The 27,453-nt window shown below is 35.2% G+C and overlaps 1 protein-coding gene across 3 annotated transcripts in view; it reads right to left on the minus strand.

The window, feature by feature from the left end:
- The window catches only part of SCAF4 (SR-related CTD associated factor 4), a 62,975-nt gene that overhangs the window by 15,234 nt on the left and 20,288 nt on the right, over positions 1-27,453 (minus strand). The window contains exons 1-19 of one of the 3 annotated variants that reach the window (XM_072806728.1): positions 25,779-25,799; positions 25,538-25,621; positions 24,611-24,655; positions 22,790-22,951; positions 21,517-21,652; positions 21,062-21,201; positions 20,092-20,268; positions 15,091-15,263; positions 14,392-14,500; positions 12,656-12,820; positions 12,057-12,142; positions 11,207-11,397; positions 9,983-10,083; positions 9,440-9,553; positions 8,145-8,301; positions 6,602-6,759; positions 4,715-4,880; positions 4,546-4,632; positions 4,202-4,393 (exon numbers count right to left, since the gene is read on the minus strand). In XM_072806728.1, the coding sequence (XP_072662829.1) occupies positions 4,202-4,393; positions 4,546-4,632; positions 4,715-4,880; positions 6,602-6,759; positions 8,145-8,301; positions 9,440-9,553; positions 9,983-10,083; positions 11,207-11,397; positions 12,057-12,142; positions 12,656-12,820; positions 14,392-14,500; positions 15,091-15,263; positions 20,092-20,268; positions 21,062-21,201; positions 21,517-21,652; positions 22,790-22,951; positions 24,611-24,655; positions 25,538-25,621; positions 25,779-25,784 (2,449 nt within the window). In that variant the 5' untranslated portion in view covers positions 25,785-25,799. Of the gene's footprint in view, positions 1-4,201; positions 4,394-4,545; positions 4,633-4,714; positions 4,881-6,601; positions 6,760-8,144; positions 8,302-9,439; positions 9,554-9,982; positions 10,084-11,206; positions 11,398-12,056; positions 12,143-12,655; positions 12,821-14,391; positions 14,501-15,090; positions 15,264-20,091; positions 20,269-21,061; positions 21,202-21,516; positions 21,653-22,789; positions 22,952-24,610; positions 24,656-25,537; positions 25,622-25,778; positions 25,800-27,453 lie in introns of those variants that run through there. The other 2 variants (XM_072806729.1, XM_072806727.1) reach the window with 2 other exon arrangements.

Here is a 27,453-nt window from a genome sequence, read left to right on the forward strand (position 1 = left end):
AATACCAATTTTAAACTAATTACTGAATGTGATGGTAAAACTATTTATCCTGTAAGAAGTTTTAAGGATAACTATTGCATGAAAGCAAACACACCCATTTAAGTATACAATAACTCACAAACCAATTCTGTACACATAATTTCTTGAAGTGTCCAAATTTGGGAACATCAACTCAAATGCTTATTGAGTTCATGCAGGGATGTGTCGAAACCAAGTCTGAAGGGCATCATACCACTGTCTAGCAATTCACTCTGGAGGCCACCAATCTGTGACTTCTGCATTTGATCTTTGGTAACCAAAATTATCAGTAAGTAGGAAGCAATCTTAAAAATACCCAATTCTTATTTATAAATTTCACCATCATCTATAGCAATGTGACAAAACTAGGGAGACTCTGCATGTTAACAATTAATGAATAGATGTATCTGACAAGAGAAAAGGCTTTAATTTTCCACAAAAGGAAGGAGTCCAAGTTAGCAAATTTTTCCTTGAAATGATTATTTTGGATATACTGGTAACACAGAGATATGTAACACAAACAAACATTTTTTTGTGTATTTTTTTTATTGTCTGCAACACCAAAGTAACCCAAATTTCACATTTACAATGAGCTTTTTAATAAAAATAAACTATACATATTAGAGATACATGTTATACAAGTTTTTGAAAAGTAAACACATACACTTATACAGTAAAGAGAATAAACTGAATTGCTATTATCATTAATATTCCTTCTCTCCTAAATGATCAACAACTGTTACCAATAGCTTTTATGAAACCACCACTGTCCTGTTTTGGAGTGTGTGGCACTAAGAATGGATTTAAGAATGGATTTCTTCAAAATTAAGTGATAATGAAGTATTACTGTGCATCATATAACTTCATATTTTCAGACTACCAGTTACTAAAATAATCAGGATCTCTATAAGACGGAGGTTTAGTTCTCTACAAATTTGGTAGTGTGGTGGTAGCTCAGCCCAATTCCATAAACAGGTAATCATCTATTCCAAACTAACCACACTTAACATCTGATCATTCAGAAAATTCTTTAAGCCAATCCTTGCAGAACTGCATTGCCTTTTCTCCATATCATCAGGCCTTACTACTGAATTAAAAAAAAAAAATTTATTGGGAGTTCCATTTGCCAACATATAGCATAACACCCAGTGCTTATCTCTTACTACTGAATTTTGGGAGATCTGATGAACAGTTGTTTGGCCCCTGCTACTTTAAAAACATTTTTGCCATGTTTCAGAAATTAAGATCCAAGAACTCAGTTAAGTCCCAAGGATAGGTTCATCTTCCCTTGAAAGAAAACTATCTGAGTATCATGAGTGAGAATACAGATATTATGCTATTTCAAAGAAATACCATTATGACTAACATGTACTTCCCTCAGTAAGCCAAGTGATAGTACTTGAATATGTGTGAATTTCTGACTTGGTCTAATCTACCATGAAAATATAGGAGTCAACTATGTCAAGATACATTTTTTCCCCTAAAAAGTTTGCTTCCTTTGCTAACAAATAAGAACAGTTTAAAATGAATCATAGCTAAAGTACTATAATGAGAATTACAAAGTATAGATCTTCTTGTTTAGATATTTCAAATATGACCCAAGACACTCCTTACCTGTAATAAGCACCTACCATCACCAATGGCCTACCCTGTGGCAGGTCCCACATCAGTCGTTTTATATACATAAGCCCACAGAATCACAACACCCTGGTGTGTCATTTTTATTCTTTTTTTTTTTTTAAACAGATGAAGAAACTGGAGTTTCATATCATCTTCTAGGCTTAAAGTTTTCTGGTACAGCATAGCATTTCTTTTTATTATCATAAGAGAAAACATTAGAGCACCAAGAAGAAAAGTTGAAAGCATCTTAGAATTCTAATATTCTATTACTTGGTTAACATATCAACAATATCCCAACCTAATTAGTAATCCTCAGTGCCGCAGTATTACATGTGATTACTGCATTTTTTAATCAAAATGCTGGAACTGTGATTCCTCTTTTGGATAAATCTTCCTTTATTTGCACACACATTAAAAAGTCTCCTTTCTCTAAAGCTAAAAATTTATGGGATATTCAAGATTTCTAATTGAAGGAAAATGAAAGGTTTTCTTTCTCATGACGGAAACTCAACTGTTATTTTAGTTAAAAGTACTTATTTTAACAAAACAGTTTTCATTTTTATGTCATATTTTGATCTTTCCAGACTTAGGAAAGCCTTTAATTTCTAAATTTTATTTTGAAAGTTATAGACAAAGATCATCATCAGAAGTATAACAGCCCTGCACTGAAAACCATCCATCTATCTGTTTACTTAAGTAAGAAATGTCCCTCTCTCATGAAGATTCTATTCTAGTACGTATTTGGGAGAGAGAAGGCAGTAAAGACATACAAAGAGGGATGTCAGGTAATGACAGATGCTAAGAAATATAATTATTTTTCTAGCAATGCTTAACTTCCTAAGTTTGTTTTTCGAGGTCACCAACTTTTGATCTGTGCTTTATCTTGTTTCACATGTTAGATGCAGAGTTTAAATTATGCATCTCAGTAGTGATAAGAAGTAAAGGGCAGAGTCTTCAAGACCTAAATGTTAAAAATTAGAGGCAGGCTACTTATTCTTCAAGGTTATTTGAAAGTAGTGGTTATTAAACTCTTGAGGATGAAGAAAGCTTTCATTCAGTAAATTTACTAACACCAGAAAAAAACCACAAATGCATGCCATTTTGTAAGGAGTTTCAGGTGACCTAATATCCATGGATGCTAGACTAGGAAATTTCATTACAAAGAGAATTCACAATCAGAGTGTCAGTGTGAGGTGGAGGAAAGGGGCTATCAGAAAATACTATCCAACTCAGATTCTGTGATTCCTATGCAATCATCTTATTACAAATATGAAAAACAAAATGCTAACAAAACAGATCCAAAGACTTTAAGGTTTCCTGGCTCCTAGAACAATGTTCCTTCTACTACATGATTTTTCATTATGGTGTAGACCTCTTAAGCAACTTCCTCATTAAACAAACTACTTCTTATCATTATGAGGACTACTGCCACATTACTGGTGACAAATTTTAATCCCAAATCCTCTTTTACCATTACCAGGTCTGTGTACTAAGGGAAATAAAAAGCAAGTTTATTATCAGACTAAGCTCAGTCTTAGAGAGGTCAGAAGACAGCATGCTATTTGAAAACAAATTGATTTTTATTATAAACGTAGTATATGCACAAAGTAAAAATTTCCAACAGCACTGAAAGGTGTAGGCGAAAGTGAAAGTCCTGCATCACAAACTAATGTTCAATAGTTCTACATCTCAGAGGCAACTAATGTGCTCTTTCTCACCTTAAAAAAAATCTAAGATTATGAAAGCACACATGTGCACATACATATACCTCTGAAAGAAAAAATGGGCTCACAGGACTAGAATGTTATAATACGGAGGATGAATTAACTATCCATTAGGGGAATCAGGTGTTAATGATACTTGGCAAAACCACTTCAAAATACAGTAATTTATTTAAAAGATGGTCACCGTAACAAGTATATGAAATAAGCATTTATAATTCAAGCAAGCAAGGGTAAAGCCTCTTAAAAGATGTAAACAATCTAAATCATACTTCCCTTGATTATAGTAAAATTGTGGGTAAAGAGTACAACAGATAAGCTAGCAAGAGAAAATTGAGGGGTGAGAAAGCATTGCCTCAGACTGTACAACTGTCACTCAGACAATAAAGCCATTTTATTACAATGTATCAGAGAATTTCTTTGCTAGCCAACAGAGAATGCTGCCACAGCCCAGGGTTTTATAAAAATTGGTCCAGACAGGAAAAAATTCTAAGTTGTCAAATAAGTGCTATCTCTTAAAAAGCTGGATGTCTGGGGTTATATCAATCACAGACTTCGTAACCAATTCCTTCTCAGAGATTTATCACTTTCCTATACCAAATTAAGATGTACAAATCCACACTTTTCTTCAGGACAAACAAACATGATTTCATCTTTGAGGTTGTCTCTTGGGCTACTCTTGGTAAAGACCAAGTGCACATATTTAAGAGGAAGATCTTCCTCAAAGAAAAATATCAGTCTCACAGAACATTTTATCAATGTTAGTTAGCATTATTTAAAAAAAAAAAAAAAAAAACCTAACTTGGGTGGGGGAAAAAAAACTGATAAAAAAATTAACTTACCAAGAAGTGAAACAGGCTGGGTTACAGGAGGGGTGGGCAGATTCGTGGGTGCAGCAGGTGGCACAGCAGAGCCATACATTTTCACACTGTCACCAGACTCGGCGTTTCCTCTAGCCCCAGACACCACTGTTGGAATGGGATTTCCAATAGATAAGTCTTTTGTAGTGTCTTCATTTATACCAGCGATAGTAGCTAAGGAATATAATTACAGCAACATGTGAAGCTGAATAATTATCTCCCCAGTCAACATTCTTTTGCCATACTATACACCCTATATTGGTCCATTCTCCCTCCTACTCCCAACTCCAAGAGGACGAGTGAACACAAAGGAAAAACATGCTTACAGTTTGGGATGCTTATTGGTGGAGTGTGAGGAGGAGGAATGGATACTGGTGGAGTTATAGGAGGTGGGGGTCCAGGAGGAAGGAAACCTAGAACGAGAAAAAAGTCAATTTATGATGTGTACCTTATTTTGGGCCCTAAAAAAATGTCGTCTTAAACAACTCAGTGTACCTGGTGGCAAATGCATCGGATTAAATCCTGGGCGCAAAAATGGTGGAGGAGGTGGTGGAGGAGGAACACCAGGGCCAAAACCAGGAGGGGGAATGCCCAAAGGAGGTGTGAAAGTGGGCGGCTGAAGAGCACCAACTACAGGAGGACCAGGCTGATGTGGTGGGACCTGAAGACAAAGAAAAAATAATGAAGACATGTTCCCATCCATATGGTAAATGGAGATGAAGAAAAGATCTTGTTAAAAAAGTTATTTCTAAAATTGTGCTTATTGTGTGAATACATTTATATAATAACAGATGGTAATTAGTGCCCACTATAAATAACAGAATTCAAATTTTTGTTCACTACTCTATGACAGCAAATTCACGTTTTATCTCATGAGCATCGACTGGTGTTCTGAGAATATGGTATGTTAAAAAATCCACGAAAAAAAAAAAAGTTCCATGGTAAAGGTAAGTGTGAGAAATGCAACTCTAAAAGCTACCTGGCAATTTACAGTGCTTAAGATCACAGATTCTCTACCTCCTCCTTTTTATTTTTATTTTTTAATTTTTATTTATTCATGATAGTCACAGAGAGACAGAGAGAGGCAGAGACACAGGCAGAGGGACAAGCAGGCCCCATGCACCGGGAGCCCGACGTGGGATTCGATCCCGGGTCTCCAGGATCGCGCCCTGAGCCAAAGGCAGGCGCCAAACTGCTGCGCCACCCAGGGATCCCACCTTCTCCCCTTTTAACTAGCTTTGTGACCCTGAGGTATGTTATTTGGATTAAAGAGATAATACATGTTAAGTGCTAGTGCCTGTCACTTAAACACCCCAAAAATGTTGCTATTAAAAAAAAAAAAAAAAAAAAAGAGAGAGGATCAAATTTAATGCATTAGTCAGATTTCTTTAAATGAGTGATGCTATACATTGAATCTTATTTAGAGCCTGTGCTGGATGGGCATGTCCAAAAGATCAATTAAAGAATTTGCCAAAAAAAAAAATGCCAATGTAGGAAATCAAGTTTATAAAATATGACAACTAATGTATCAAAGCATAGAATTTCTCCTTACACAGGGAAAATCAAGGGGCGAGGCAACCCACTTTTGTGATAGCTCAGATTTATCTGATTCAGATTTAATCTGAAAAAAGTGAAAAAAGGTACAGGAAACATGCTGAGTATTTAACATACGTTATCTCATTTAATCCCCACAACAGCTCTGACCTAGGAACACCAGAGCCAAAGCCAAGAAAGAAAAGGGATTCTGTGCATTTATAGATAGGAAATTAAAACTTAGATTAGGTGACTTGCCCAAAGTCACCTTTGGAGCAAATGTAGAAAATGAACAGTGGAGCTGGGATTCAAACTATGTTCTGTCAGAATCCAGATTCTCTCCTCTGAAGTAACACACTGACCAGATAGCAGAGGTTTAAAAATATACCTTCATGTTAAATGGCCATTTATTTAAAAATTTCATGATAGCACCACAAATTGAAAATTAAGAAATTCTCAAAAAACACCTCTTTTCCCCTCAAAACGGGCTTACTGGGATAAATACTTTTCAAGTCTCCTCAGAACATAAAAGTCCCCGAAGAATATAGAGATCCAATAAAAGAAAACAAGAGGAAGACAAATATAAAAAATGCTATTAGGTTTGCACCTCAAGTCTGAAACACAATGAATAATCTAGATAGATGTAAGGCAATATGAATTTATTTTGATTTTATTGTTTATGAAAAAATATGTTGAGTTTATAAACAGTTAAGTTCAACACACTAAAATATGAACTAATATGCACATTTATGTACTCATGTCTTTGAACATTAATCTAGACATACATCTAAGTTTCAGAAAGGTTTATCTTTCAGACACAAGTTTAAATAGTGCTCCAAATATTCTTACCTGTGGAGGTGGCACTGTTATAGGTGCAGGAACAGGAATAGGAGGGACAGGCACTGGTAAAGGTTTAGGTATGGGTGATACTGGTTCTGTATGTGAGGTTTCTGCCCCTCCATTTTGAGCAACTTCATTTTCATGCTTCTTGGGAATTCCTTTCCAATCTATGAGAGTTAAAGAAATTTAACAATACAAATTTAGCATTTTCAGTTTATATTTTAAATCTAGAAATTATTTTTTAAATGCTGATTATATAAAAACCAGCAGCATGATTATTATTAAAGAAATACCTATGGGGCAGCCCAGGTGGCTTAGCGGTTTAGCACCGCCTCCAGCCCAGGGCGTGATCCTAGAGACCCGGGATCGACTCCTACATCAGGCTTCCTGCATGAAGCCTGCTTCTCCCTCTGCCTGCCTCTCTCTGTCTCTCATGAATAAATAAATAAAATTTTTTAAAAAAAGAAATTCCTATGCTTACAAATATTAATTATTTAAACGAATGAACAATAACAAGCAAAAGAATGCCAATTTTGCCTGTCACACAATTGGTAGGTATTCTTTTACCTAAGTATTATATATATATGTATTAATTCAGTGAATTCTCCTAACCATCTATAAGTAGGTTCCATTATTACTCCCATTTTATATATGAGGAAAACAATTTGGAAATCAAGGAAAACAAGGTCACATACCAATAAGTGGCAGAAACGGGACTCAATATATACTTATCTGGCTTGAATCTATGGTCTTAACCACAATAGTGTACTGTCTGGATTAAAAATTCCGGGAGGGAGGAGTAAGGTTCTTTTTACTCTCATAGAAAGCTTGACACACAGGAGAGTCTTGATATCTATGCCTGAACAGAAACCTTACCCTACCCTTAAGTGAAAGCATCACGCACTATGCGGAAAGAGATCAAGGTATGGGAATGGCCCAGCATTGTTCCACTACTTTCTGGCTCTCGAACCAACTCCGTTTGCTTGAAACTCCTTTAATCACTTACTCTCTTTTGCCATATCACCCTGCACTCCTCCTTGTCCACCTCTCTATCGATCTCCAGGTCATGCCCACACCTGCTGTTTTCCCCACTATAATCCTACTGTCTGTCAATTTGGCATTTTTAATATTCAGGCCACAAGTAACTATACATATTTACTCTCAACTGCTTCTCTGAACATTTAAAGGCTTTCAAAGAAATTACTATGAAGCACTGAATTAAAACACAGTACCAGTAATGTTCACTTTGACTCATTTGATACATTAGAGATTTTCACAGTGAAAAATCCTACTTAAGATCTATTTACACTATAATGATTAACACAATTAGTATTATTTATGTCTGAATTTATCATACTAAATAGAAGTTGTATTAAGGGCAAAGACTGTATCTGTCTTATTTACCATTGTTTCCTCAGTTTTTAATGGAGAGACTGGCACATAGTGGTTACTTGAGAAATCTCAAAAATCACTTCCTATTGTGAAGTACATTTTTCATATGTACAATCAAGAAAATAGATGAAATCTTAAGAGAAATTAAATACTGCTTTACCTGGATTAAGTGTATCACTGTCCAACATCCCTCCTTCACAAAAACTCTCCAGTTCTTCAGGCTTGACTTTGTCCCATGGAATATAAGTAACACCCAGTTCTACATCCCAATACTGCTTATAATCTGCCTTTATTCCTTTGTTCAAAGCCCAGGCAATCTACAGCACCAATAGTTAAATATAAAAAGAAAGGAAAGGAGAACATCAGTTTTGAGAGTTAACTGTTCCTCACATTTCTAATCACTCAGACCTGACCAAAAGAGCAAAGCAATCTGGCCTCACTATCCCCAGATTTCACTTTGACGTGAGGAAACTGGTTGACCTTTTCTCCTACTTTGTGCGAATTTAACCAGCATTACCCCCCTTATCCACTCCTCCAATCACTCACTTCTCAATTAGCCAAAATAAAACTTAGAGAAAAGGAAAATAATGTTATCAGGAAGAGGCCAAATGAAGTTCCCTGCACAGCCCAGCATACTGGGGACCACGTCCCAAAGTCTTGGGTAGCTTAGAATTTATATAAGATCAGACAAAAATCCTTTTGCAGTGCAATCAAAGGGTAGAGCAGAGTGTTATGACACTGAGGAAATGTAGACTCTGGCCCCTAATGGAAGAATATCCATGTACCTATATCTTTTTCTCTATCCCAGTGAGTATTTTAAATAGCTTATTCTAAGAATGAGATAGCAAACTTTAAAAATGTATAAAATCCAGAAGCACCTGGCTGGCTCAACTGGAAGAGCATGTGACTCTCAATCTCAGGGTCGTGACTTAAAAGCCCCACATTAGGCATAGAGATTACTTAAATAAAACTTTAAAAAATGTTCAAGACGTATAAAATCCAAGAAATCTTGAATGACAAAATACTTTACTAAAAGACATTATATTGGGCAGCCCCAGTGGTGCAGCGGTTTAATGCCGCCTGCAGCCCAGGGTGTGATTCTGGAGACCCGGGATCAAGTCCCACATCAGGCTCCCTGCATGGAGCCTGCTTCTCCCTCTGCCTGTGTCTCTGCCTCTCTCTCTGTGTCACTCATGAATAAATAAATAAAATCTTAAAAAAAAATACATTATATTAAAGCACAAATAAAAATACCTTGATGAACCTATCTCCATTTTTTGTTAAAAAATGAAATTCCACAAGAACCTAACATTTAAAATGTTAACATTTAGGAGATAACCTCTTTAAAAAAGATACATAGGAAATACCTCAGTGTCCAAAATTAGTTTTTAGAAAGCCAAGCAATATTATGTGTTAAAATTTTTAAAAAATGAATTATAAGGTATAAAACTGTACCTTTATGGATTTCTGGTTCACTTTATAGTTTCCTCGGCTCAGTTTCTGCAGGGCACGATAAGCATCTTGCCTATGAACCATAACAATATAGGCACAACCTCTGGGAGGAATCATCTGCTCCAAAACATTTTAATATTATAAAATATAACAAAACCAAAGAGCAATAGAATAAATAATAACCAGTTCCAACAACCCCCACTCTCCTGCCCCCCTCTCCCCACCCCACACCAAGACAGGTTCTATAATCCGAAGTTAACTTATCCTAAACTGGCAATTCAAGTTTGGTCTCAACTGCCAATTTTTAATAAACTTACAGTTCTCCAAGCTTTGTTAATATAGTTTTCTAGAAAAGGGTTTCAAATTAAACTTGGTTACCTAAGAAATGTGGTTAAATAGAGAATTCTAAATATGGACTCAACACCTACACTAGCCACATCTTCTACAAAGCTGGGCAAATGTAGCTTGGGTCTCAACTTCTTAATTTCATAAAATGACATTAATCACACCTGTCCACTGTCATTACATAATTTAATAAACACTCACATTAATTGATTCAATTGGACCAAACTCTTCTAGGAGACTGGCAACATCCTGTTGAGTAGTCCTTTTGTCCAGCTGTCCCACCCAGAGTGTAGTGCTACAAACTTAAAATAAAATTATAATCATAAATATATACATATGTGGTAATAAGCACTGTAACTTTGTACAATAAAAAGAAAACCACTGCAGAAAAAAAAAGCACAAGTCACATGATACTATAAGGTTAAGTTGTAAATCCTATATACAACTAAAAACATTCTAAAAAACTGTGGGGAAGCCAGGGTGGCTCAGTGGTTTAGCACCTGCCTTCAGCCCAGGGCATGATCCTGGAGTCCCGGTATCAAGTCCCACATCGGGCTCCTTGCATGGAGCCTGCTTCTCCCTCTGCCTGTGTGTCTCTGCCTCTCTCTGTCTCTCATGAATGAAAAACAAAACAAAACTGTGGTAGTACTTCCATAAATGGAATAGGATAGTGAACAACGTAAGAGTTGAAAAAATCTGGCTCATTTGTGGACAGATCTAAAGACTTCATCTATGAAAACTCGGGCCAGAGGTGCAATAATCTGCCCAAGGTCACCCTTGGCAAGTGAGCAGCAGAAGACCTAATCCCAACTCTCTCAATCAACAACCAGCCCACACTTTTCTCCACTAATACCACTGTCCCTTACAGACTACCAAGCATACCTGAATGGTTTTTCTCTTATGCTGTGTCCTAGGTAATAAGCCTCCTGGAATCAGAGGCTTTACATATGCTCTACTTGCATTACAGATTAAAATTTCAATAATAACTATAACAACTACTTCAATAATAACTAGTAAATCTCAATAATATAACATACCTTATTAAATTTTAAATACATGATGAGATTCAGGAGATAATGCAAGCTAATATATTCTGTAAGCTAAATCTTTATAAAAGTTAATCTGGAAAAAAATAAAATTTCTCCATTATGTATAGGAGAACTAGTTAATTGCTTTCCATTTCATACATTAAATTCAAGACATTACTTTATTCCTTACCACTGTTTGGTTCACTCCTTATTACTGCCTTACATCTAGCTTAACCATCAAAGCAAATTCAAGGGTGTACCCCAAAGCACAAACAAGAGACAATAAAGCTTTATTATTTTTTTTTTAATAAAGCTTTATTTTACTAACAGTTATAAAACATTTTAAACCCAGGACATGAAAAAAATAATTCAAGTTTGAATGTAAAGGTTAATTTACCACTCGCAGTTTCTGGTTTGATTTGAGGAAGCCCTTTTTGTCGGCGTTCTCTTTCTTTTTCTCGATCTCGCCTTTCTTGGGACCGAGATCTAGGAGAATGCCGGCGTCTATCTCTGGACCGAGATCGAGAACGTCGATGACGGGACCTTCGAGATCTAGAGCCAGATCGAGATCGCCTTCTTTTTGGTGACCTAACATTTTCATGAGGTGGAGAATGGATAGAACATAGAGAAAAAACTGAAAATGTAAGCAGGTATTAATCTGAGAAAGAAAAAATGTTAACTAGGTAGTTTAATGTTTGGATATGTAATAATTCAATAGCAGAGAATTTGTTAAAAAATTTTTATATGTTGTAAGTTAAAAAGCATGCATGTATTTTAAATGAGGTTGCTAACTTTTAAGTGTCTCTCATCTTTGATAACTCCACACTATGGTTAATTATGTACTTGGGAGTTTAAGAAGCTAACTGTCATCACTGAGAAAAATTGCTTATTGGTATCTATTTTTTCAGTTAACTTCTTTTCTGCAACAACTAAAAATATTATGATTATAGTATTACTAATTACCTTTTCACTTTTGTTGGCTGATAAGCTTGTAAAGCAACTTTGAATACATAGTTTCTATCATTTTAAGTATACATGCATGCAGGCATTGGAGCAACTCAAGGGGAAAAGCATGGGTAAGATGACTGACCTTAGTTTTTTACAGAACTACTTCTACTCCCACTCTACACATACAGACATACAAATATACCAAATGTTATTAACACTGTGTATCTAAAAATAATCCCATTTTCATTTTAATGTCTCCTAAAACATACAGGATTGGAAAAACATTTTTTATCAATTACCTGGATGCTGACCTAGATCTTGACTTTCTGTTATCAGACATGTGCCGCTTAACCTCTTGAATACAAGGCTGTTCTACTTCCATTTCCTTTAAAAATAAAAAACAAAAAACAAAAACAACCACACATCATTAAATGAGAAAACTGGAAATTAGGCAAGATGACAACAAAATCTAAAAAAAGTTAAATTACAAATCTCTTGCCTTGACAATTTTTTTCTACTTGCTTGACACCACATTACTACTTTAATGACTGCTTCTCATCAGTGAGGAAAAAATTTTTTATATGGTTCACAAAATTAGAAGAAACACTTCTTGACTTCTAGAAACTCATAGAGGTTACATACAATGTTACTAAACCATTGATTACAGTGGTGAACCAGGCATTGGTTAAACATTCTATACTCTATCTCAGTCCTCACAGAATCCTATGGAAATGGGTGTTATTAATACGACCACTTTTCAGATGCTTCAGGCACAGAGAGGGTGAATATGTGGCCCAATGAACAAACTTTCTTCACATTTAAAAATGAGGATCACAAGCAAACAGGCAGGAATCTGTACATTAAATCAAGGAAAAACAATTTGAGAATAAAGTTTTACCTGATGTGCCTTCTGTGTAAGTGGTTCATTTTGTGCCTGGAAAGAAGCTTGGAAAGGCTGCTGCACGGGTGGAGTTGGAGGAATCACAGACTGAGCCATGGGAGGAAATGGAGGTGTAGGAAGAAGGCCAAATCCTGGCATCTGTCCATTAGGAGGAAGTGGAACCTTTTGTTTTTTAAGAAAGTGTGTGAGTAGATTTTAAATAACAGATATCAAAAATAATTACGAAAAATCCTTAGTTACTTGATATAAAACTAAAATATCTTCAATAAATTTGATCAAGGAAAAACTATGTAGTGACACCCAATGATTAACCATTTCCATAGGTATAATATATATTTGAAGAACTGTTACATATCTAAGTACACAGGCTAAAAATCCTATAACTTATTTTTTAAATTATGAATACACAGGCTTGACTTTATATATTTAAAGACAATTGCATTTATATGAGGAACAATGTGACAGACTAAAAGTCAGAGAAGTACTGCATTGCAAACTGTCTCCCTTCAACTTCAAAGGCCTTTTGGGAGGTAGAGTGGCACTGATGTACAGGTTCATACTTTTTAAAAATTCCAAGGGGAGTTTCAATTAACATGCCTACTTTTAGGGTTTAGAATACCCTAATAATAAACCACAACATAACACATTTCTGCATGTGCCATTCCAATACTGACAATATTAAAAGTATAATTACAGGGGTCCCTGGGTGACTCAGTCGGTTAAGCGTCTGCCTTCGGCTCAGGTCATGATTTCAGGGTCCTGGAATCAAGCCCTGTGTCAGCCCTATGTTGAGCTCCTTGCTCAATGAGAGCCTACTTCTCTTCCCTCCACCCCCATGTCCCTCCCCTACGCTCATGCTCTCTCGTTCTTGCAAATAAATAAAATCTTTAAAGAAGTGTAATTATTGTCACAAAGTATTCTTTCTAATTTATTTATAAGCTTTCAGTAACTGTTAAACATATTTTAAACAAGCTTATAAAAGACTTCCCAAACTTCATTCATCAATAAGTCATTAAAATCACAGTATTAACTTCCTGTTAGCAAATTACAGAATGGACCAAACATAATACACATAAGAAGATGAATATGCTCTGAAGAGATTTCTGAGAACTCTTTCTAAACCAAGACTATGAAGTAGTTATTTCCCAAGGCTGGTTATAAAAGAGAATCTACAGAATTTTAATACAGATTCTTTAGATTTGACTACAGTAGTGGATCCCTATACCTCTATAATTTAGCTGTGTAGTCAAGTTTAGGAAATTCTAAATAGAAGATCTGCTGAAATAAACCCAAAAAACAAACCCTTACTAACTTGAGGTTATCCAGAGTACTTTGTTCCTTTCACTGCAGATTTCACAAACCATATTCCTGAATGCTGAGAACTAAAAACCCTCTTCAGCATCTCAACATTTACACCAAAAAAGGCTCAACACAAGAGAGAAAGAGCTACACCATTAAGCAAGCCAGGTCCCTGAAACAGAACTATAATCTCTAAATGATTTTAACAAAAACACCTATTATTAAATTACAAGCATGTAATATTTAGTATGCTTGTTTTAATTAAAGCTTTAAAAAAAAACTCAAATCAATTATATACTCAACAGCTTTGATTGCAGCTGCAGTACTACTTAGCCAAACACACAGCTAAATATAATGGTCTGTGAAGTGCAATCCATATGCTCTAATGAATAGATTTTTACTTTAAAACTCAGCGGCAAGAAAAATGTGTATACCTGATGGTGCACTGGATCCTGCTGTATTGCCATAATTCGAGGCTGAAACTGATCCATATTTTGATGTTGTGTATATGCTGGCTGCTGCATGCCATCTCCAGGAAACCCACTAAAAAAAGATGAGCAATCTTTTTATCCATTCAAAAACACATAAGATTCTAAGCCACATTTTTATACCAGAGACATTAAGAATGTGTTGTTCAGAAGTCATTAATAATCAGTATCTTACTGAATCATGTACTTGCCTACACTGATTTATACATTTACCATTGTTCCCAAAATAAAAGCCATTTTTAACTATAAATCTGGTAGGATCTCCTCCCCATTCAAGTGAAGACCGTATCATAATTTTAAAAAACAATGACTATGTGAGTCCACTTACACACATTTTTTTGGATATAGTACAGTATTATAAATATATTTTCTCCTCCATTATTGTCTTAACATTTTTTTTTTCCTAGCTTACTTTATTGGAACACAGTATGTTAATACATATACAAGCTGTGTACAGGTTCGGCCTCTGGTGAACAGTAGGCTATGTTTTGGGGAGCCAAAAGTTATGATGTGGGTTTTCAATTCTGGGCAGGCTGGCACACCTAACTAACCACCATGCTGTGCAAGGGTCAAATGCACTTGTGTTATACCTTATAATGATTCCCAAACTCTGTACCCACTGAGGAGCGCAGGAAAGAAACTTACAAGGGTGCCTGTGGAGGGGAAGCGGCAGGTGTGGTGGTGGGCGCGGTGGCGGTGGGCGCTGGAGGAGCAACCGCCACAGTAGGTGTGGCGGTGGCAGTGGCGGCGGCATCTTCCTTCTTTGATTCTTCCACAGCTTCTGGTTCATCATCATAATCAAATCTATCAAGTAGCTTCTGGAATAGGTATATCAATATTTTAAAACTGGTATGTGGGGGGACATGCCTGGGTGGCTCAGTCAGTTAGGTGTCTGCCTTTTCAGCTAAGGTCATGATCCTGGGGTCCTGGGATTGAGCCCTGTGTTGGGCTCCCCGCTCTGTGAAAAGTCTGCATCTTTCTCTGCCTAACCCCCATAATCTCAAATCTTAAAAAAAAAAAAAAAAAAAAAAAAAAAGATTTAAAAATTGGGATTCGGATACACTACACAAGACTGATAAAAACAAGGGATGTTTCCTAACATCTGTGATCCAGCACACTGTCATATACCATCTCACGTTCCCACTCGCCTCTTAGGATCTTGGTTCACAGACAAACCACTGCCACATAAATGCCATCTGAAAAAGATTTTTTTATTCTGCTTTTCTTCACCAATTAGAAGAGCAGTATTTTCTTTCTGATTATTTTGTGTATGGTTATTTTGTTAATTTAGCAATATAAATATGAAAATACTCTCTTTTACACACTAAAAACTTTTGGAACTTTGCATGCATGAAAATGGGTATACATTTTCAGTTAACTGTAAAATGTACCAAGACCATCTTATCTAATTAATCACTATAAATGCCTAAAGAAAAATGTCTGTATGCTGGTTGCTCAAAAACATACTGAGAGGACCAAAAAAAAAAAAGAATGGCATAGACAGGGACATGAAAAACTTACTACCTGGGCACTAGTTTCTTCCTTAGGACTTCACAGCTCATGTCAGATTACCAGAAACAAGGAGGAGAGGGAGGAGAGGGAGGAGAGGGAGGGAGGGAGGGAGGGAGGGAGGGAGGGAGGGAGGAAACCCCAGCACTTCACAAGATCACGTGTCTGGAAGAAGAGTCATTTAAAAATAAGATGACCTCTGTTCAGAAAGGGAGGAAGGGAACACTACAAACACCTACTACTACTTCTATTACTACCTACTGTGTTTAAATACCTACATATGCTATTTCATCACACAAGCCTGCAACATAGACGAAGTTTAGATATAGTTTCTTCTTTTTACAGACAAGGAATCTAAGGACCAGGTGATTAAGAAACATTACTAGAGCTGCAAAGTCAGCAAATGGTAGAAACTAGGATGTGGACACTACTTCAAAACTCTCAGTCCCTGGCATTCAACAAGCAGTCTTTTCCCTCAAGCTGTGCCCATTCTGGCCATAGATTTTCAACTTCAAATTCCTAAACTTATGTTGTTCTGTCTAGAAATTATGATTCTACTTTACTGGACAACAGATTCCTAAATTAGAAAGGAAAGTCAAAAAAAAGAAAAGAAAGAAAGGAGGAAAGGAAAAGGAAAAGGAAAAGGAAAAGGAAAAGGAAAAGGAAAAGGAAAAGGAAAAGGAAGGAAGGAAGGAAGGAAGGAAGGAAGAAAAATAAAAAGAAAGAAAGAAAGAAAGAAAGAAAGAAAGAAAGTAAGTAAGTAAGTAAGTAAGTAAGTAAGTCTCCTTCTTGGACAACACTTTTTCTTTGTAATTCTAGAAAGAATTACATGAATTAATGAATTCATGTAATTCATGTCATTAAGTTATTGTAACTGAGCGATCTGATTATGACCCAGGCAGACACCTTGTTGTTTTACATACACTGGCATATCTAGCCCTCACAGCAACAGTTAAGTGTAGGCATTACCATCACTACTTTACAGTGCTGCACACTGAATATATAAGTAACTCAGCATCAAGACAGAGTCAGTGACAGGAGTCAAAATTAAAGCTCAGATTTAGGGATCCCTGGGTGGCGCAGCGGTTTGGCGCCTGCCTTTGGCCCAGGGCGCGATCCTGGAGACCCGGGATCGAATCCCACGTCGAGCTCCCGGTGCATGGAGCCTGCTTCTCCCTCTGCCTGTGTCTCTGCCTCTCTCTCTCTCTCTCTGTGACTATCATAAATAAATAAAAATTTAAAAAAAAAAAAAAAAAAAAAAAAAAAATAAAGCTCAGATTTAGATTGTCTAAAAAAAAAGCAAAACCTTTGGTCTTTGACATTTATCATCTATGGATATGTTCTTTAAAGTTTTTGGATTTCTACCTATTGCTTTGGAAAATGATTTGAAGCAATCACAAAATTAAACTGAGATCTAAAAAGACATTTTTTTGCTTTTTAGGAAACTGAACATCTAGGAAGCAGCCTAAATGAATTGTTTCCAATCAAGCTGTTCTACTAGCTTAAAACAGACCTTTTACTCACAGGAAAAGCAAAGATTTTACTTTTCTAAATTTCACATAACTGACAAACACTGACCAACCAACTCACTTGAGGTAAAATAGAGGAATTACAATTCAAATTAAAAACAACAACGAAAGGATTCCATCAGCATTATTGTTATTCAACTTTTTTGGTTGTTATTCAACATTTTTGGAAGTCCTAGCCCCCAGTACATTAAGAAAAAGAAACAGGCATAGATATTGAAGAGGAAAAGTCATATTTAGTAGCTTTCCAGAAATTTGAGAACATCAACTAGAAAACTAAGTGTTTAATGTCATGACCATTTAAAAGATAAAAGAAATGAACATGAAAAATGACTAAATACTCTGGGAATAAATGATGCAATCAACGCATAACACTTGTATGAAAAAAGATTTTATTTTATTTATTTTTTTTGAAAAAACATTTTAATAGAGATTCTGTGTAAGCTCTTGGTACTTCTTAAATTAATCTATAAATATTAAAATTTATGCTAAAGTTCATCTTGAAAAATATGTTGTAATGGTTAATTGTATCAATTTGGCTACCTTACAGTGCTTAGCTGTTTGGTCAAATATCCATGTAGATGTTCCTGTGAAGGTCTTTTAAAAATGTGATTAACATTTATTATTTTTAAATTAACAGAATTTGAATAAAGAAACGCCCTCCATAATTTGGGTGGACCTCAACTACTCAGCCAAAGGCCTTAGTTAGGACTTAGGTTTCCTAAAGAAGGAATTCTCTCAAGACAGCAACAAAGAAACCTTGCCCTGTAGAATTCAGACTCAAAACTGCAACGTTAACTCTTACCTAAATTTCCAGCCTGCCTTCTGCCCTACAAATTTCAATCTGCCAGCCTCCACAACTACATCAAATAATTCCTTAGAAATCAATCTCTCTCTCTCCCCTTTCCCTCTAGTGTGTGTGTAATGAGTTTTTTTTTTTCCCCCTGGAGAACACAGACTAATACATATGCCATAGAGTCTGAAATGGAAGCAGTGTGTGTGATAAACTTGAAAATGAAATATAAAACACATAGATAAGCCTCAAGTATTTAAGTTGTTAAGATGCAGAAAATATATATTAGTGGGACTCAACAGTCCAAATGTCACAGACAGAAACAAATGAGAATTTAAAATTTAATGACAAAAAGTGAGGGAGAAGTGGTTATTTCCAAAAACTTCAAGATTCAACTATATTGGGACGCCTGGGTGCCTCAGTGGTTGAGTGTCTGCCTTTGGCTCAGGGCATGATCCTGGAGTCCCGGGATCGAGTCCCACATCAGGCTTCCTCTGCATGGAGCCTGCTTCTCCCTCTGTCTATGTCTCTGCCTCTCTCTCTATGTGTCTCTCATGAATAAGTAAGTAAAATCTTAAAAAGAAAAAAAAAAAAAAAAAAAAAAAAAAAGACTCAACTATATTGAACCCGTAGTTCTAAAATAGGTTCCAGATGGAATGAAGAGATAAACACAAAAAAACAAAAATAAAAAACTACCAAAATAAAAAAATACATGTGGGGAGAGTTTTCCTAAACTCTGAAAGAACATACACAAATCTGTTCCAAGCAGATAATTGCTTCTCTTTTTACTTTAGAACTTCCTGTATTATGTTTTTTTCTTGTAAGTATTATTCCTTATCTACTTGAAATTTTATCCAAACTTCTTTTAATCAGTAGTTGTTCAGCAATCACCAAGATATAATGACAACCAGTATTTACCAAATGGGTTCTTAATTTGGACTATCAGTAATAAAATTTTATCTTAAAATCTGGAAAGAATAAAACATTTTAGAGATGATAAAGCTAAAAGATTAACAGTTCTAGGGTTTTCGAACTTTTGTGGTTTTGGCAGTGAGACTGATAAAATGAAATGAGATTTTATAAAGTCATAAGCCCAATAAACAGACAAGACATAAAACAGCTAAGACACAGTGGTCTGGGTTAACATTTCTACAAGAAGCTCTGCAAATCCAGCACATCTGTATCCTTAGTTGCAGCTCCTTAAACATGCCTAGGGCCCAACAACCCAGTTGGAAGACACTGAACCAACAAAACACTCAATTTATACATATGGTAAGTAAGTTCTAAGAGCAAAAAGCAAAAGGCAACTTAAATGTCTGTCAGTAGGGGAATGGCTAAACTGTGTGCTGTGTACATGCAATGGAATACTCCTCATAATAAGCACTCAGTGAAAATATAGATCTATTAACCTTAATGACAACAAAGAGACAAGCAGATTAAGATCAAAACAAGCAAGTTAAAAGATTGTGTATATGTATTTATATATTACACATATATTATGACCAAATAAAAATACATCAACAGGAAGTGAATCCAGAAGAGATATACAGCAAAAACTTACAGTAGTCATCTCCAAGTCTGGGGGTTAATGGTGAAAGCTCTCCTGTTTACTTTTCTACTTCCTATTCATTGAACATTTTTTGCAATGAGTACATATTACATTTATAACTAGGAAAAATAATCCAATGTTTTGTTGTCAAGGGGGAAAATCTTTTAAACCACAAAACAACAAAATGAAAACCCAGAACATAGAGAAGTACTTCCACATTCCAGGTTGAGTGGTATAAACAGTTAAGGTGGGTTATATAAGAAGCCTACCTTGTCAAATGCAGTTTTTTGCTCAGGTGGGGGGAAAGCAGCTTTTTGTTCAGGTGGCTGTGCAGGAGCTGTCTTTAACTGAGCTGTGATAGCCTGGACCTGAGCCATCACAGCATTGTCAATGGCTGGAGACTGTGGTTTTGGAGGCTGCTGAAAAGTCTGAAGGATCTGCTGAAGCTTAAAGAATGGGAAAACTGATAAGCAACATAACAAAGTATAATCGTTGTATCAAAGATTTATTTACTAGGAAAAAAAAATCTTAAAGGTGACTCAAAATAGCACAGGCACAAAGTAAACTGGAAAAAGAATACTTTTTTTTTTTTTAAGATTTTACTTATTTATTCATGAGACACACACACACACACACACACAGGCAGAGGCACAGGCAGAGGGAGAAGCAGGCTCCATGCAGAGGGCCCGACGTGGGACTCCAGAATCACGCCCTGGGCTGAGTGCAGTGCTAAACTGCTGAGCCACCTGGGCTGCCCAAGAATACATCTTTTAGTAAAGGTTAAGTCTCTTGTAAATATCAGGGATACAATGTGTGTCATTTAAGGTTAAAAATGTAAGCTGACACCCCAGAAAATGACAGCCAAAAAGAGAAATGGTCTTTAGCTTTTCCAAAGGTAAAGAAATGTTTTCTAGAATAATGTAAAAATCATCTCCAATCCAAATAATTTTGAAGTTAATCTGAAAGGCTAGAACCATGAGCAGCGATACCAACCAGTCAGCAGTTCTGAACTTCTCTTCACAGGGGTATTGCTACTGCTCAGTGTGTGGTTCCCTTATTTCTCACCTCCCCCATATTTCCTCTGTTATCCAATGCCATTACCTTCCTAGTGAAGGTTTTTCTAGGTGAAAAGTAGAAATATTTCCTCCCTTAAATGTACTTGTTAGAAATGGAAAATAAAAACTGACAATTGTACACATAACTGCAAGGAATTTATTAATCTTTAGATAGGTAGTTTACCTGTTGACCTTGAGTCGTCTGAAAGAGCTGGGCCACAGCAGCAAAAGCATCAGAGCTAGGCAACTGTGGTACAGTTGGTACAGAGTTTGTAGTGGCTTGGGGAGGTTCAGAAGAAACTTTAACTGGAGGTGGAGGTGAACCTAAATAAGAAAAGGTCATTAAGATCTATGAAAACTTTAATCTTCCAATTTTCCTTTTTAAACTCCATTAAGCTTTTTTATTAAAGTAATATTCCATTCAGTTTAACATATAGGAGAAATAAAGATACTATAGCAAATACATGAAAGAGCATATTTTTATTAGAAATAAGAACTGTGGAAAGAAACCCATACCTTCCAAGATATAAATTCAAATTTCCTTCTTATGGAAAAATTCCACCAATATAAAAAGACTCCAAAATTTCTCATGTACAAAGTTATACCATTCTCTAAGTACACAGATATACTTGGCCATACCTTCATTATTCGTAACATTTTCTGCTACTGGGGCAGCATTACTGGTTCCTGCAGCCATGTCCAAAAGGGGCTGGATAATTTCAATTTTGAATACTCCATTTTTTTGCCAAAGGTTCAGTACACGAACTATTTTGCTCTGTTATGTGCAACAAAACATGAATATACAATTAATATTTGCATAAATAATGTATTATACCTTTAACTAAAAAAGAAATAAATCACTAAGCTAGTATTTCCATGCTAAGTCCACTTCATAAACAGAAAAAATAAATTTATTTTTAGAATTACAACCGGTTAAACTGCTCTAAATCAGCCTTTCTTTAGTAGTATAAACTGGAGTAAAGAACAAAGAAGGGGGAAACAAAGGAGAGGAAACAGAAAAGAAATACAACCTAATCAAAACAAATAGAATAAAAAATTGTTATTTCAAGTTTTCATTATATTTATGATTACAAAGAAATACCATCACTGACAAAAATAGTATCTTAACAAAAGTAAATGAAGTGAAGAAGAATTTCTTCAGGATGATTTTAACAGTTAAAATATTTAAGAAACTGGTCTATAACAGATAGGTAAGTTGCTTTACAGACCAGTACATATGAAGAAGATACAGAGAAGACATGTTATTCATGGGAATAATCCTTATGTCCTAATCAACAAATTAACTTTTGTATATTTTTTCCCACAAGAACACTCCTCCAAGAATATAAATACAGAATCCACAACATTCAAATTTATACACTGTTTCCTGTAAATGTCTTTATTCTTCATTCTTCAGAGTAGATTTAGCAGTGTGTTTCTCCCACCTATTGGGAGTTCAATTATTATGTCTTTAATGTTTTTCTACCTTTATATAGTACATAATAAAATCAGCTATAAATATGAAGAAATAAATACTGTAGTCTGATTGTTAATGAATAACATTTATGCTACAGCCTCTCAAAATGGTGGGGAAAGCCATCAATTATTGGTCCCTTCCTTCTGAAATAAGCAACAATACGAGTACTGCCTTTCTCTATGGCAGAATTTATCACTCAATTACAAGTAAGTCTTTCCAACAATGTCTTTTTTAAAGCTCCTTTTTCAACAGTACATAATTCCTGAAGGACTTCACAAGAAAATACACAAAGATGAGATGTTCACAACAGAAAACGCTGGGCTTTGTTTCAAGTTCACAAAGATCATCATATAATTCTCTTTCAAATATACATTTAAATAGGCTTAAATATAGAAATAAGAATACAAGTTTTAATTTAAAAATTATTAACTATACCTTATCTTCAGATGGACAAAGATATAAATATTGGAATGTGGCGGTTATGTTTTTAGAGAATCTTGGCCCAAAAACATCTTTATCAGTTCCAAACTGATGACGAGACTGTCGTACAATTGAGTCGATTACATATAATCCAGGAACCTTGTACTCTGGTTTACACTACAAGATAAAGATGCAAGTTAATAAAAGCAAAATCACAATTTGACATCCATTAATCTCCCTTTTTAAAATAAAACTCTGTGTATCTAGTGACTGTTTTCATTTAGAAACTGCTCGAATATTTAGCTCTTCTTGGCTAGCTTACCAAATTTCCCACAGGTCTGTACCAAACTACCAATTCTTTTGATACTTCAGCCCCCAGTATTTTACTTTTCTCTGACCCCTCTAACTCACCACAATTTCCCAGAATCAACATTACTTTACCAATCCCTAAGCCACGTCCACACAAATCCAATTGTTATGATACTCTCTACTCTAATTCATCCTGCTTAAAAAAATAATTTTTAAAATTATCAAGAAGACCATTTTAACATCAATTTTAATTCTACTAAAGTACAGTACCAGAGAAAAGAAAAACTAAAAGGAGAGATCATTTTTGGTCTATCAAATTAACAAGATAAAAAGAAAAGAGAAACACACACCTGTATACATTTCTGGTGGTACAACCTTTATGGATGATGATTTAGCAATAAAAGCAAAGTCTTATTTGATCCAACAATTCTACATTAAGAAATTTATTGTAAGGAAAACAATTAAGATGCATCTAATTTTTTCTTCCAGGCCAGCCACTGAAGTGAAATGTCCAAAAGGAACTGAATAAATTGTGGAAACAATCATGCAATGGAATTTTTTGTAGACATTTTATGATAAATTCAGTGGGAAAAGTAGGTTATCAATGTCAGTGAGGTTCTTTTCTTTAAGATTTTATTTATTCATGAGACACAGGGAGGCAGAGAGACAGGCAGATGGAGAAGCAGACTCCCTGCAGGGAGCCCGATGTGGGACTCCATCCCAGGATCCTGGGATCATGCCCTGAACCAAAGGCAGACAGACTCAATCACTGAACCACCCAAGCATCCGAATGTCATTGGTTTTTTTATGAACGTACGTGTATATAATAAAAAAAGAATAGATCCAAACATAAATATAAGAGTAATTTGGGGTGGTCGCATGTAGGTAATTTAAAATTTTTTCCACTTTACTTATTTGGACTTTGATTTGCTACTATGAAAGCTTCTACTGATCATGTTTTTGGTCTGTTGGGACTCCTAACTCCTACCTCTCAGCTAGTAGTCAAAGGCCATGGATCAAAGACAATGTTACACACATGTATTGGTATGTACTACATGGCACAGCTCCAGCATGGGGGGAGAGGACAGATGTATAAACCTGACAAGACAGATGTGTGCTAATCACATGGTTATAAAACCAGATACAACTGCAAAACTGAAAAATGATTTATGATAGAAGCAGGGAAAAGCTGGAAAAGCTTTACAAAGTGATTTCATTTGAAATACTTCAAGATGAGTTAAAGGTCAACAAAGTAGAGCAAATAGCAGAGGAGGCACATCAAGCTCAGGGAAGAGTCGTGTCAAGTACACAGGAAACTTGAGTGCCTACCTCAGACTAAGTGCTCAATCAAAAGAACTGCTATAAACGTTTGTTAAAAATACAAACCTGAGTAATTAAAAAGAACATCTACTGACAACTTTCTTTGTAGAGTGGCTTTAGAAGCAAGCATGCAAATTTACAATTTACAAAGTAAATTACAAATATTGATCATAACTAAAATGAGATACTAATAAAATGGATAGTTACCTTTTTGATGAACTTTTCTACTATTTGAACTACATGCTTATAAAGCTGAAAAAAATTAGAAGAAAATTACTGTACAATTTATATACTTCTACATTTTCAGTAATGGTATTAGAAAATACTTAAAACCTTATAATTTGCACAATCTGAGTAATTCTCAAGATAATACCGAATGACCCATGACAATCCCTTGTCAATAAGTGAATCATAAATTAAAGAGAACCAAAACAGAAATTACAAAAATCCCTCCAAAAAGGAGGTCTTTTTCTTAGATTCTTAATCAGTAATCCTTAATAAAGCAGTGTATCAGACAACTTTACAAAAGGGATAAAAACAGTGGAACTGGAACTAAATAATGCAGTTTCTAATATGAGTCACTTATTTAAGGTGTGATCTTGAGGAAAACATTTAACTTCATGGAGCCTAAGCTTTTTTTTTTTTTTTTCTAAATATATGAGGCAAATACTCGGCTGATTTATGACAAGAATTAAGTAAAACAAAGGAAAAAAACCCTTTTCATTCTCCTGTCTACTTCTGTTAATTCAATTTTCTGACACACACACGCAACTATATGAGGCAAAAGATGTGCTAATTGGCTGGACTGTGTTAATCATTTCATAATGTGTTATGTGTATCAAACCAACATGTTCTATTATATTATTAAATATATTCAATTTTATTTGTCAATTATACCTCAGCAAAGCTGAAGAAATATAAAGGGGAAATACTAAACAACAAAAAAGGAAAAAAGCAGGTTTTGAAATAATACGTTACAGTTTGAACACACTCTATTATCATGTGCCTTCAGCAAAAGCTAGTTAGAACTCTTTGATTCAGGCCTAAACTAACAGAATGAATTCTCACATTTCTCAGTTATTTTCAAAATTTCTAAAACATTTTTTGAATTAAATATATTTATTTTATTCTTACCTTAATAGCTTTAATAGCAGCTTTAGTGATAAGAATCATCTTGGCTCGAGAGATGGGAGGTTTCATATCCATAAGTGAAAAGAGCTTAAAAAACGAAAATAATTTAAAAATAAAGGTAAAGTCAGAGGTCAATTCCCTCCAGTCCTACAAAGATAATGTAATTTATTAACTAAAAGAATAACAAACTTTTGGAACTAAGTTGAATAATTTAGCTAGTAAAGAAAAGTGCTTTCCTACATACCTGCATCACTGCTAAGAAAATACAATGGGAAAATACACTAAATAGAACAAAAAAAGAAAAAATATTAAGAAATTACAAAACCTATAACTGAAAAAAATCATAAAATTTTACTGAAGAACACAAAAATAATTTAAATGGAAACCTACTGGGGGTTTCTGGACTAAATGTGGCAACAATATGACTCAATATTTAATGCAAACCTCATTGAGATTTTGGAGAACTTCAAATAATTCTAAGGTTCATTTGGAGAAAGATGTATTCAATCAGGCAAGAAATTTAAAATGCTGGAATTAACAATTTCTTGATTTAATCAGCATAAAAATAGTGCCATATTCAACAAATCTCACAACAGAAAGTCCAACAATCACGTGCTCTCCATGAGATTTAACCACATATACATACTTCTTCCCCCAAAGTTTAAATCCAACCAAGACTTAATGAGAGCCCACAGAGTTACAAAGATAAAATTCTGACATCAAGAAGCTTACATCTTTAAAAAATTTTTTTCTTTTTTAAGATATGAGAGAGAGAGTGTGCGCCTGCGCCCACTCATGGGACTCCATCCCAGGACCCCTGAGATCATGACCTGAGCCTAAACCAATAGTCAGACACTCAATCCACTGAGCCACTCAGGTGCCACTGTTTACTTTTGTTTAATCATGGGTATGTACCCTAGGACTTCTAAAAAGGTAATCTGTGGGTTCTTTTCTTTTTTTAAGTGGGCGCCAGCTGCAGTGTGGAGCCCAATGCAGCATGGCCTGAACTCATCTCTAGCTAAGATCAAGGGCTGGATGCTTAACCAACTGAGGCACCCCTAAAAAGACATTATGAAATAATTAAGTTTTAGGGCTTTATATGATATTTCCATTTCTTTCCAAATTATGCTGACATTCCAAATATGGAAACTCTAAGACACAGATCTTTACTAGAGCACTAGGAAGCTAACCTAAAGTACCAAAGTATAAATAGCCCCACAATTGGCAACATATCCTAAAAATTCAGAGGATTTTCACAGCTTTTCACAACTACAAACAACGGTAATATAGAAAACAGTAAGCATAATATTAGAAAAGGTATGGAATACCAGAAATAATCAATACAAGAACCAGATACTCTGGTTTAAGCAGAGAAAGGTAGAAATTTTCCTTTGGTAATACTAAGATTTAAAAAGAAAATGGGAGAGGGCAGCCCTGGTGGCTCAGCGGTTTAGCGCCGCCTTCAGCCCAGGGTATGATACTGGAGACCCAGGATCGAATCCCACGTCAGGCTCCCTGCATGGAGTCTGCTTCTCCCTCTGCCTGTGCCTTTCTCTGTGTGTTGTGTGTGTCTCATGATTAAATAAATAAAATCTTAAAAAAAAAAAAAAAGGGAGAAACACAAAGATATTTACAAAGGGATTTGTTTAAAAAATATGATTCTCTAAATAATGTCATGATTATTATTTATCAATGTAATAAAAATTATCCTTGAGAATAAATGCCCACTAACAGATAACAATTAAAAAGGAAACCGTAAACTTTGAGACTATACAAACTGATGGGAAATGAAAAAACAAACTATTACAACTTAATTCCAAATTATAAAAATGTAAACAATGTAAAAAAAGTATATTGCATGCATTTTTAAAAAAGATTTTATTTATTTATTAGAAACACACAGAGAGAGAGAGATTGAG

Source organism: Canis lupus, chromosome 30 (genome assembly GCF_048164855.1).
Source record: "Canis lupus baileyi chromosome 30, mCanLup2.hap1, whole genome shotgun sequence".
NCBI lineage: Eukaryota > Metazoa > Chordata > Mammalia > Carnivora > Canidae > Canis > Canis lupus.